At 47.2% G+C, this 12,208-nt stretch overlaps 1 protein-coding gene across 2 annotated transcripts in view; it reads left to right on the top strand.

Moving 5' to 3' along the window:
* The window catches only part of ARHGAP12 (Rho GTPase activating protein 12), a 181,067-nt gene extending 172,206 nt beyond the window's left edge, over nucleotides 1-8,861 (top strand). Inside the window, exon 18 of one of the 2 annotated variants that reach the window (XM_090047522.1) lies at nucleotides 8,492-8,861. In XM_090047522.1, the coding sequence (XP_089903648.1) occupies nucleotides 8,492-8,723 (232 nt within the window). In that variant the 3' untranslated portion in view covers nucleotides 8,724-8,861. The remainder of the gene's footprint in view (nucleotides 1-8,491) is intronic. The other variant, XM_090047521.1, reaches the window with a different exon arrangement.
* The last annotated feature ends 3,347 nt before the right edge of the window (nucleotides 8,862-12,208 follow it).

Below are 12,208 nucleotides of genomic sequence, written 5' to 3'. Positions count from 1 at the left end.
GAGTCCCATGGCTCTCAGCCTGTCATCGTAAGATCTGTTTTCCTGACCTCTGATCATGCTCTCCCCAAGTCAAAGTGAAAGGCGTTTGTTGTGGGAGACTCCATCCTGCGGGGGACTGAGGGGGCAATCTGCCATCCCAACCCCTTAGCCCAGGAAGTCTGCTGCTTCCCGGGGGCCTGCATCTGAGACATTGCGGAGAGGATCCCACAGCTCCTCTGGCTCACAGACCACTACCCCATGCTCCTTATTCACGTGGGCACCAATGACATGGCTTGGAGCACCCCCAGCCAGGTCATGAGGCGCTACAGGGAGTTGGGAGTGGTCCTTAGGGGTCTGGGAGCTCAGGTGGTGTTTTCATCAGTCCTCCCAGTCTCGGGTTATGGGCTGAGGAGGGAGAGGAGGATCCACGCAGTGAACCAAAGACTCCGGCGCTGGTGTCATCGGGAAGGCTTTGGCTTCCACGACCACAGTTCGCTCTTTGGAGAGAGAGGCAGTGAGCTGCTGGGAAGAGATGGCCTCCACCTCTCTCCCCTGGGGAGGAGGCTCTTCTCAGCCAGGCTGGCTGACCTGCTCCACCGGCCTTTAAACTAAGCCCGCTGGGGGATGGGGGGACTACTGGCACTGCTGGCCCGCAGAGTGACCCTTGCAAAGCCAGCAGACCAAGGCACTTAAGGGAGCCCACCCCTGCCCCAGCCCTGGCACAGTCTGTGGGCAAGGCAAGAGCCCCTAAGGGCACACTTGCCTGCCTGTACACTAATGCCAGGAGCCTGGGCAACAAGCAGGAGGAGCTTGTCCTCCTGCTCAGTGCAAAGAATTATGACATCATTGGGATAATGGAGACCTGGTGGGACTCCACCCATGACTGGACCACGGGAATAGAGGGCTATACCCTGTACAGGAGGGCTCGTGTTGACAAAAAGGGCGGGGGTAGCTCTCTATGTGAAGGAAAGCTACATGTCCCTGCAAGCTGATGTTGGTGACCGGCATGGACAGCTAGAGACCCTCTGGGTAAAAATTTGTGGGAAAAACAGCACAGGGGACACAACGGTGGGAGTCTACTACAGACCTCCCACTCAAAGTCCTGAGCTTGACCAGGAGTTCGCCCGGGAACTGACTGAGGCCGCTTGCTCCAGGACCTTGGTTGTCATGGGTGACTTCAATTACCTGGACATCTCCTGGGAAGATCACTCAGCAAAACCCAAGTAGTCGCAAAGCTTTCTCTCATGCGTGGATGACCTCTACCTGACTCAAGAAGTCTATGGGCCAATGAGAGGCAAAGCGCTGCTCGACCTGATACTGGCTACGGGGGACGACCTAATCAGTGACCTAGTGATCGATGGGAAGTTGGGTGACAGCGACCACGAGCTGATCACCTTCACCATCCGCCGTAAAGCTGGCAAGTCAGTCAGCAACACAGAAGTCCTTGACTTCAGAAAAGCCAACTTTGACAAGCTCAAGAGGCTTGCCGGTCAGGCCCTTAGGGACCATGACCCCAGGGAGATGGGAGTTCAAGAAGAGTGGTTGCTTCTCAAGGAAGCGATCCTCAAGGCACACGCTAAATCTATTCCAACACGGAGGAAAGGCAGCAAGAAGGCACAGCAGCCCTCCTGGCTCTCTAGGGACCTAGTGGACCTCCTGCAGCTCAAAAGGAAAGCCTACAAAGGATGGAGGATGGGATTCACCTCCAAGGAGGATTATTCTGCACTGGTCCAGTCCTGCAGGGAGCAAACCAGGAAAGCCAAGGCTGCAACTGAACTCCAACTAGCTTCAAGCATCAAGGACAACAGAAAGTCCTTTTTCAGATATGTGGGGAGCCAGAGGAAAAGCAAGGGCAATGTTGGACCCCTGCTAAACCAGATGGGGCAACTGACAACTGACGCCCAGGAAAAAACCAACCTATTAAATAGGTACTTTGTGTCAGTCTTTCATCAGTCCCATGGGACGCCCATGCCTGCAATGGGACAGGGAGATCCGGGTGATGGGGATCCCCTACCCTCCATAAATGCTGACCTCGTGAAGGAACACCTTGAGAAGCTGGATACCTTCAAGTCAGCCGGCCCTGACAATCTGCACCCCAGGGTACTCAAGGAGCTGGCGAGCGTCATAGCCCAGCCCCTGGCACGGATCTTTGAAAACTCCTGGCGCTCTGGTGTAGTTCCTGAAGACTGGAAGAAGGCCAATGTGGTGCCGATCTTCAAGAAAGGGAGGAGAGTGGATCCGGCTAACTACAGGCCCATTAGCCTGACTTCTATCCTGGGGAAGATCTTAGAAAAGCTTATTAAGGAGGCCATCCTTGAGGGATTGGCCCAGGCTAACATCCTAAGGGATAGCCAGCACGGGTTTGTTGTGGGTAGGTCTTGTTTGACCAATCTCATTTCCTTCTATGACCAGGTGACCTATCACCTGGACAAGGGAGAAGAGATTGATGTCATATATCTTGACTTCAAAAAAGCCTTTGATCTGGTATCCCACAATCACCTCTTGGCCAAACTGGCCAGTTGTGGCCTTGGCTCCACCACGATCCGCTGGCTGGGAAACTGGCTCCGTGGTCGGACCCAGAGGGTTTTAATCGATGGCAGTCACTTATCGTGGTGCCCTGTGACCAGTGGGGTCCCTCAAGGCTCTGTCCTGGGACCCATCCTGTTCAACATCTTCATTAATGATGTGGACATTGGAGTCAGGAGTGGACTGGCCAAGTTCACCGATGACACCAAACACTGGGGCAAAGCATCCACGCCAGAAGATAGGCGGGTGATCCAGGCTGACCTGGACAAGCTCAGCAAATGGGCGGACGAGAACCTGATGGTGTTTAACACCGAAAAATGCAAGGTTCTCCACCTTGGGAGGAAAAACCTGCAGCATGCTTATAGGCTCGGCAGTGCTACGTTGGATAGCACTACAGAAGAAAGAGACTTGGGGGTCATCATTGACCACAAGATGAAAATGAGCCTGCAATGCGATGCTGCGGCTACTAAAGCAACCAAAACGCTGGCTTGCATCCATAGATGCTTCTTGAGCAAATCCCGGGACGTCATTCTCCCCTTGTACTCGGCCTTGGTGAGGCCGCAGCTGGAGTACCGCGTCCAGTTTTGGGCTCCACAATTCAAAAAGGATGTGGAGAAGCTTGAGAGAGTCCAGAGGAGAGCCACGCGCATGATCAGAGGTCAGGAAAACAGATCTTACGATGATAGGCTGAGAGACATGGGACTCTTTAGCCTGGAAAAGTGTAGGCTCAGGGGTGATCTGATGGCCACCTATAAGTTTATCGGGGTGACCACCAGGATCTGGGGGAACGTTCGTTCACCAGAGCGCCCCAAGGGATGATGAGGTCGAACGGTCACAAACTCCTGCAAGACCGTTTCAGGCTGGATATAAGGAAGAATTTCTTTACTGTCCGAGCCCCCAAGGTCTGGAACAGCCTGCCAGCGGAGGTGGTTCAAGCACCTACATTGAACACCTTCAAGAGTAAATTGGATGCTTATCTTGCTGGTTTCCTATGACCCCAGCTGACTTCCTGCCCTTTGGGCAGGGGGCTGGACTCGATGATCTCCTGAGGTCCCTTCCAGCCCTGATGTCTATGAAATCTATGAAACTAGGATCTGGAACCAGCTTCCAGTATACATGTGAGCATATAGCTCTAGACCAATGTAAACTACAGTACTCTGCGGTAAAGTTTCCCTTCAGAAGGTCAGAAGTAACTGTTCCGCAGTGTACAGATCATGTGTCCCCAGCTCTCATCAATGTCATCTTTGGCGGGCTCTTTGTTCAATGTAAATAGGCTGTTATCAGCTCCCCTACCACCTAGTGGCAAGACAATTGAATAGTGGCTACTCTGGGCAACTACCTTAGGATAGTTTCATATTTGTCCGGTCCAGATGTTGGTGTAATTTATGGAGATTTAGAAAACAGATCTAAGTGATGCTGGTATTACTTGGTTCCATGCTTGCACCCTTCCTAGATTATGATTCCCCAAATACAAGGGAAGCTGAGTGCAGAAGTGATTTTTATTCAAACTATTTAACACTCTGCTTATTGTTAATCCTGTTTAAGTAATACACCTGATTGGGCCAGAGGGTGGAAGACAGTTTCATACAAGCCTCATGCTGGAGGCTGCTTAAAAAACTTAGAAAACAGACTTCACATTCCTGATATTCTGAAATAAAAACAAGCAGAACATTTAAACACCCCCTTCCCTCCCACCACCCTTCTCAGGCCTTCTTTAATCATTGTAAAGAGAAAAAGAGGACAAAACTTCTATTTTATTTGAACCACACTCACAAAAACATGCAGTTTTCAGTGTGGTATGCAAGGAATTCCATCTTATGCCTAATCAGAGCTTTCAGAAACAAATGTGAGCTGATCTGAGAACGCTGTCCAAAAGTAATGGCTTTCATTTCATATCAACAGTTCTGCCAGCCTCTTAGACCCAGATCCCCCAAAGTACATAGGTTTCTAAAGTAGGCTGTAGGCACAATTTAGACACTTGAGACCAAAGTTAAATTTCCCTCTCCTTTCAGGTGAGTGCTTTAACTACCAGGCCACAGGGTCATAGATACACTTACTCCAATTCTCTGGCCCAATAAATCTTTAGTTACTTTTTGCATAATGGAACAGCTTCAACAGAAGAGATTGAGTCCCCCCCTGCTGACGGGGCATGGCACACTCCGTGAAGACGTGGGCTTGAATCCTCTCAGGGAGGAAAGAAAACTGAATCTTGGTCTCCCAACTGCTAGGCAGGAACTTTAGTCACAAAGCAAATGGCACCATCTTCTCCAGTGCTTCAAAAGAAAAGAGTAACACATGCTGTAATCAGGCCAGTGTATAGGACAGGTACTACCATTATCTCTTTCTCCAGCCATGATCACTAATATAATTCCTAAGAGAAAGGGTTTAAGCAGCTCCCTTCAGGAAAGGGTTTAGGACTACAAATCCCAAATGGAGGAAGATGCCTTCTTGCAGCCCTGACTAAGGTGCCTAAGCCTCTGAGGGGCAGATGTTACAGACCCTGTCCTGGGTGGCTCTCTGCTTAGCCTGCTAGCTCCTGTGGATCCCAGTCTGAGCTGTTTCACCCTCCCTATGCATTTTATATGGAGTCTAGATGCCTAACTAGGACTGTGAATCTATCACCTGTGCCATGTGCTTAAAAGCTAAGAGTCAAAATGCTCTGCATTGCAATACCCAAGTCCTTTTGCGGACCGAGGCATTGGAGTTGTCCAGAAGGCAGGGGAAGGAGTACACATTCACAGGGCTGGCAAATGGCAAGCTTCCAACTGGGTAACTTAAAGTTACACAAGCACTGGCAACTGGAACAGTGACTCTGCCCTTTAACAACACAAACATTCGTGGTTACCCAAATTGCAAACAGATGTTGGGAAAATTCACAGAAAGCCCTAAAACAATCCTTTCATGTAGAGATTCATGAGATAATAGCATCACAGCAGCCTAGCTCACTATTATCCACCAGATCTAAGACATTAAAACAATGTTACAGTTGCAGTGTGAAGTGAAATGGAACAGGAACCTGGAGTCTTGAGTTAAAGTATCCTTAGGTCACCCTGGTGGGTCTAGATTGCAAATGACAATATGGTATGTTAGATAAACAGTCAAGCCTCTTGGAAAAGGATACACAACAGACCACGTTTTTCAATTCCTAATTAAGCAAAGCTTGATAACAGGCTACATAATCCACCCCATTTTACTCAGATTCAGAAACAAATTTTAAGCCATGGCTTTTCCCTCTCCTGAAATATTCAGTTTTAAGCACAGGTTATATTTAAAAAAAACACAAACTAACCAACTAGGTCTCATGCAAATAGATGGCTCAGCCTGGACCAGCTTATGTCACTGAATTAACAAACTTAAGTCACTTGGCCTTGCCAATTCTGCCCATTTAGAAACCTAAAGTAGCATTTCCAGGAGCAGTCCCCATGAAGTCTCCTTTGAGCAACTGTTTATTACTGAGGTGCTCAAAGAAGACAGCTGTTATCTGCTCCAGATCAGCTGTGTAACCCTGAAAAATGTGTACTTACCACTGTTAAAACATACAGACTTTAGCTACAGGATATCTATAGTTTAAAGAATTTACTCAATAGATACACAAAGAAAGAAAAAGACTACAAACTTTTACCCATCCAACAGAGTTCTTAGGAAAGGAAGGCTTTTTGCTCCTGGAACATGCCAGAGCTCTTTGAAGATACACCAAGGGATACAAAGGATTTCTTCTGGCATGTACATTTTGCAGAAAGCATACAACACATTTTCTTAACTTGGAAATTACTGTCTAAATTGCAGCAACAGAAGGGCACCAAAACAGGCAGCTGATGTGTACAAACTAGCTAAAGGGCAGATACTAAAGTGTAACATTAAGAGGCCAATAGGTGGTGAGTGAAGTTTGGTGCAGACAAGTGCATAGTAATAACATTTTCATTTTGCTTTTGTTCCAGTACCACATCTTGAAAAGAAAGTGTTTTATCTTTTCTTTCTGACTTATCCCCAAGTCTTCAGCCTTAGGTGCCAAAGGCCTCTCACACTAACAGGCTACAGATTTATATTGCTAGACAACAGACAACAACAGACTGTCTCACTCAAAGGTGACAATTGGATAAAATATATAGAACTAGGAAGTTGTGCGCTCAGATCTGGTCATTATGCCTCCATATATTACAAATAGAAAGGAGTAAAATATAGGCAACAAAAGGTATTGGACATGTGGAGAGACTGAAAAGATTGAGAGAGAAATGGATAACGATTCAAAATGAATGGTACACGAGCGGTAAATCAGATAGGATTAGCTATTCTTTTATAATACCAAAACGACGGATAATCAAAAAGGCAGCCAATGCAAGAAGAAAATAATTTTTACTGCCTCCATAATCAGCCTCTAGAACTCACTGCCACACGCTATCACTGAGGTCAAAAGTCAGAAAGATTCAGAAACAGATTGGAGATGCTTGCACAAGAATGAGAATATATCCAGTTGATAGATTATTAAAAATATATGGGACATAAATTTTCAGATTTTAGGGCTCCAGAGTGATGAAGTTTAGGGAGTTTGTTTCATAATTGTCCACTATAAAGTTCCTTTAGAGCCTCTGACACCAAGTACTGTTGAAGATAGGGTATTAGACTAGATGGAGCAGTGGTCAAACTTGGTATTTTGATCCCTTTATTTCTACATGCCTATCACACACAGTTCAGATTAAATGTTTAAAACAAGCAGCCAATGGAAACAGAAACCTCCACATATTGTTTTACTACACTCCAGTAATTGAAACTGGAAATACTAAGCATACCTGTTTAAAGCAGACATTTAAAAGCAGCACACTTGACAAATTCTAGTTCTCCTTGATATTCAATACCAGTAGGTGCTAAATGTTAAACAATTTTACAAGTCTGTCTTAATTGGATAATAACTTGAAAGAAACAAAAACTCCCAGCAAATGTCAAAGGGAAACATCTGGTATTCTGAACCAAATGGGAAGAAAGTCAAATTTCTCTTTTTGCACATTTTTTCTCCCTAGCTAGAAAGTACTCCTTGGGGATTCCCACCTGCATGTTCTGCTGCTCGTGGCTTCATTAGTTAACAACTTATTTTACAAAAGCATTAGTATCTAGACCAGCTAAACATTCATTTCAACAGGAGGTTAGACCAATGCTTGGCTAGGATGGTTTAAGTGGAGATGATCCTGGCTTGTCCTGGTGAGATCCCTTCCAGTCCTACTTTCCTATGATCCTATGCTGCACTAGAATATCCCAGTTAATGGTCGGCTTGCTACAGCTCACTGGGACAGAACCCTTTTCTCAGCACATGCAGCCAGATCTGGCCTTGAGAAAGGGGCTATACAACAGCCAAGAGGGTTTCTTATATGCTCTATATGGACATGATTTTGGATAGTCTGACCTTAGCAACTAGGTTTTTCTAACCCTTAGAATGCAATAATGTCTATTACATTCAGCTGCTTAGTAATAACAGTGAGAACAGAGAAATGGGATTTGTCATGGAAATTTTTTGAGAGTATGCTGCCAGTACAGAAGAGGTTAAACTGACATGTGCAGTTTGAAGCTGTGAGTGGAAATTTCCAAGGCTCACCCAGTCCTTGCCCCCTGGGTGACCTGCGGAGCTGTCAATCATTGTTGACCTACTTTCCCCACAGACATGCTCAGATTGTGTCAGCTCCTGACTGAGAGCATGCTCAGTCAGAACCTGACATGAGGTAATCGGACTAGAAATTTCTCTGCGGAGAGCACGTTGATTGGCTACCAAATTGATATAAAAGTTCTGTGAGCCCCTCCCTCGGGGGGAGATTGCGCGGACCAGAGACAGAGGCTGCTGCTGCAGGGACTGTTCTCTGAGTCAGGCTTCAAGGCCTATTGATCTCCTCCTTTGGCTCCGTGGCTTAGTCCTTCGTATTACTCGTTGTATTGCGGTTTTGACTACGATCATCTGGCTCCTGACTTACCTTTTGAACTGATTAACGGCTTACGATTTCAGATCACCCTCTGGACTTTGTTTAACCCGGTTCCGGACCATCGACCTCGGCTTTCTTCACCACCTACGACTCTGCTCATCCCTCCAACTGACGTCTCCGCTGCATCACCTTCTGGCTACTGACCTCGGCTTTCTCATACGACCACCCGATTTGTCCATTGCTGTGGACTGGCGTCACGCGGTTCATCATCACCGTGTTACAGTTCATTTTGTTATTTGTGATCCCCATTTATGAGCTGTTGACCAGCCCTGGGACTAGGTCTTCGGACTGAACCTTGTGGGCCAACAGACCCCTTTGTTGTTAATTGTTAGTTTGTGTTCAAAACTGTAACTGAAGACCTTTCTGCCTACGCCTGAAGCGTAAGTCAAATAAATTCACCTGTTCTTTCTCAATCCGCTCCGAGTCCCTAACTCCAGACTCTACGCCGCTAATCCCACCTGTCCGTATCTAATTGCCACCCCGGCCCACCGTGACCTTGGGGCCCGATCCTTCAGTTTTCCCCAACAGGATTCAAACCTGAGATCTTTGCAGCAAAAGCAGCCATCTTAGCCAAGTCAGCTATGGAGGTATCACCTCCAGCAACACAACAGAGGCAGAGTGGAGGTGTCCCCCATAGTTCCCTCCCCCCCCAACCCCTTACTTACGTCACCAGGGTGAGGGGCCAACCACAGTGATGCTCTGGTACTCAGAGCGTCTCTACGGTGGACCCAGCCTCTGGTTGCCTGAGGGCACAGCCCGGGACTGTGCCCTGACCTACTTTTTTAAACTTTTTTTTAGACCACAGGGGTCTAATTTTCTCCCCGCACTGCAAGTTTGCAGTGTGGGGAACATTTTTTCATTCCCACATGTGCCTCTTTCCCCATCTCAAAGAGGCATGTGCGCGCTCGTCTGGATGCGCCCCATGAGGCTCAATAGAAGAAGTACAAAGTCACACTTAGGACAGAACAATCCCATGCACAGGTACAGGCTGGGGATCAACTGGCTAAGCAGCAGCTCTGCAGAAAAAGACCTAGGGGTTACAGCAGACAGTAAGCTGAATATAAGCAAACAGTGTGCCCTTGTGAAGAAGGCTAACAGCATACTGGGCTGCATTAGTAGGAGCGTTGCCAGCAGATCAAGGGAAGTGATTCTTCCCTTCTCTTCTGCACTGGTGAGGCTGCATCTGGAGTACTGTGTCCAATTTTGGGCCCCCCACTGCAGAAGGGATGTGGACAAATTGGAAAGGGTCCAACAGACAGCAACAAAAATGGTTAGGGGGCTGAGGCACATGGCTTATGAGGAGAGGCCGAGGGAACTTGGCTTATTTAGTTTGGAGGAAAAAAACTGAAGTTTTAATAGTGAATTTAACAGCAGCCTTCAACTACCTGAAGGGCAGCTCCAAAGAGGATGGAGCTGGACTGTTCTCAGTGGTGGCAGATGACAAAGCAAGGAGCAATGGGCTCAAGTTGTAGTAAGGGAAGTTTAGGTTAGAAATTAGGAAAAACTTTCTCACTAGGAGGGTAGTAAAGCACTGCAACAGGCTACCCAGAGAGACTGTGGAATCTCCATCTTTGGAGGTTTTTAAGACCTGGGTAGAAAAACCCTCAGCTGGGATGATCTAGTTGGGGATGATCCTGCTTTGAGCAGGGGGGTTGGACTAGATGATCTCCTGAGATCCCTTGTAACCCTAATTTTCTAAGATTCTATGATACCTTCCCCACTGAGGCCAGCAGCATAGTGACTAAAAGACAGACCCTATTGGCCTAGTCTCTGTTATCAGCCTCCTTCTGGGAGTGGCTTGGGGCAGATGATCTATTTATACAAAGATTTAACATCCATCACCCAGCCATCCTGGTGTTTCACAAGACCTAAGGGAAAATGCCCAAAGACAGTACGTACTGCCCATTTAGCATTCGGCACATTTACCAGAAGGATCAGAACAAGCCATGCTTTCTCCAGCATTGGTACATAAAGGTCCTGACGTAAAGTTTGCATAATTTAAAATTCAGGAAAAAAAGTTTACATTCACACACATTGCATCTTAGCCTGAAGGCTACCACATAAAATCCAGGGCAATGAACTAGTAGAATAGATCTTGGGGTCAAGGTGGTTCACAGCCTCCTTAATTCAAGGGGCTTTTGCCAAATTAAGAATGAGCTCCTTAGCGTCTGTGGCTTTTACTTCAAAAGGTGCCACTTCTCCATTCATCTGGAGCACTCCTGCACAGCTATCTGCTGCAGCTGTCTATATCTGCAGCTGGTTTATAAGCCTTCATCTTCACAGGCTGCTAAGGGACGTACCCACAACAAGTACTAAGTGCCATTCTACTCATATTTTATGACAAGTCCCCAGTTGTTCAATCTAGTGAGAGCACCCTGGTGAGTATCAGCTTGTATGAAAGGTGGAAAGAACTTCTCAGCTCAGACCCAGGCCTTTAGATGAGGAGTTGGCAACCTAGGGTTCATGGACTGGCTTGTGAAGCCAGGATCGCAGGAGCAATTTAATGGCACTTGGGTGGGGGTGGGGAAGTGCATTGCTGGCAAGAGGATCCGAAGTGTGTCAGCAGCATTCAGTGGTGTGGGAGTCCCTATCATGGGGTAGCAAGCAATAGCAGCAGCTGGGTTACAGACAGCATCGTGCTTTAAAGCAAATTCTATTAATTCAGCCCACCACTGCTCAAAGGCTACTGCCCACTGCCTTGGATCATTACCAGTACCTTCATTTGGATGCAGAAGTTTGGCATCTGTTAAGAAAGGAGAGTCTTCTGGGGCATTCAAAATGCGTCAAGCCATCCCCAATTCCTCCTTATTAAACCATTAGTTCTCTAAAGGAAATCAATGCAACAGATAATAGTCAGGGCACTTCCACATGATGGGTGTTAGCATGAAGTTAGTAAAGAAAATGCTACGTGTTGCATAACAAGAGATAGCCTGACAGCAGAAAACAAACACTCAGGCCCTGAGGATTTCTTTTAACTTCCCTTGCTTAGGGGAAGCTCTCAGAGGTGAAATGGATTGTTTGCTTTTATGTTGCCATCTGTTAGGTAGGTTGTTTCATCTTGCTCTGTGTTTCAGTTTTCTTTTATTCCTCTTTGTTTTAGTTCTCTGTTGCCTTTGGCCGTTATGTCCATCAATGTTCAGATGAAGCAGCCATGTTTGTAAGGGTGGGGGGGCAGGAAATCAGAGCAACCACCACGGGCCAAACTCAGCAAAGCTGGAATAGAGGGGTACCTCCAGCACCCACTAAGCCTGTTGCACCTGAAGGGAGATTTGCTGTCAGTGAAGATAAGCGATGGCTTCCACTCATGCCATCTGTAAGAGTTCCCCCCAGGGTCGATCAAACTTAATTTCCAACATAGTAACCCATTGAAGCTCTGCAGGTACCCTCCAGCTCTCCTTGATATTATGAATTTTAGGCTACCACTACCAGGGTGAACCCACACAAGATGTTTATTGTGGAGCGGACTAATTAGCATCTGCATGTGCTCTTCACGTCTCAGCATCTACACATGCACCTGTATAAGGCTACAGGAGCACACTTGTACACCCTGCCTCTACTGACTGGGGCAGGAGGGAGCTTCACTGTGGGGGCTTCCTGCCAACTAGCCCCAGCACTGAAGCACCCTTGTGCCCCAGCCAGCCCCTCTGCAGCACATTGAGCCCAGTTGGAGCAACCTCAGGCTGGCAAGCTAAGCCCCTGGGTCCCCTGCCAGCCAGGGCTGCTCCAGTTCGGCTCAATGT

Source organism: Crocodylus siamensis, chromosome 5, assembly GCF_052110815.1.
Source record: "Crocodylus siamensis isolate JL-2025a chromosome 5, ASM5211081v1, whole genome shotgun sequence".
Classification (NCBI taxonomy): domain Eukaryota; kingdom Metazoa; phylum Chordata; order Crocodylia; family Crocodylidae; genus Crocodylus; species Crocodylus siamensis.
This window is presented reverse-complemented; position numbering and strand designations above follow the sequence as displayed.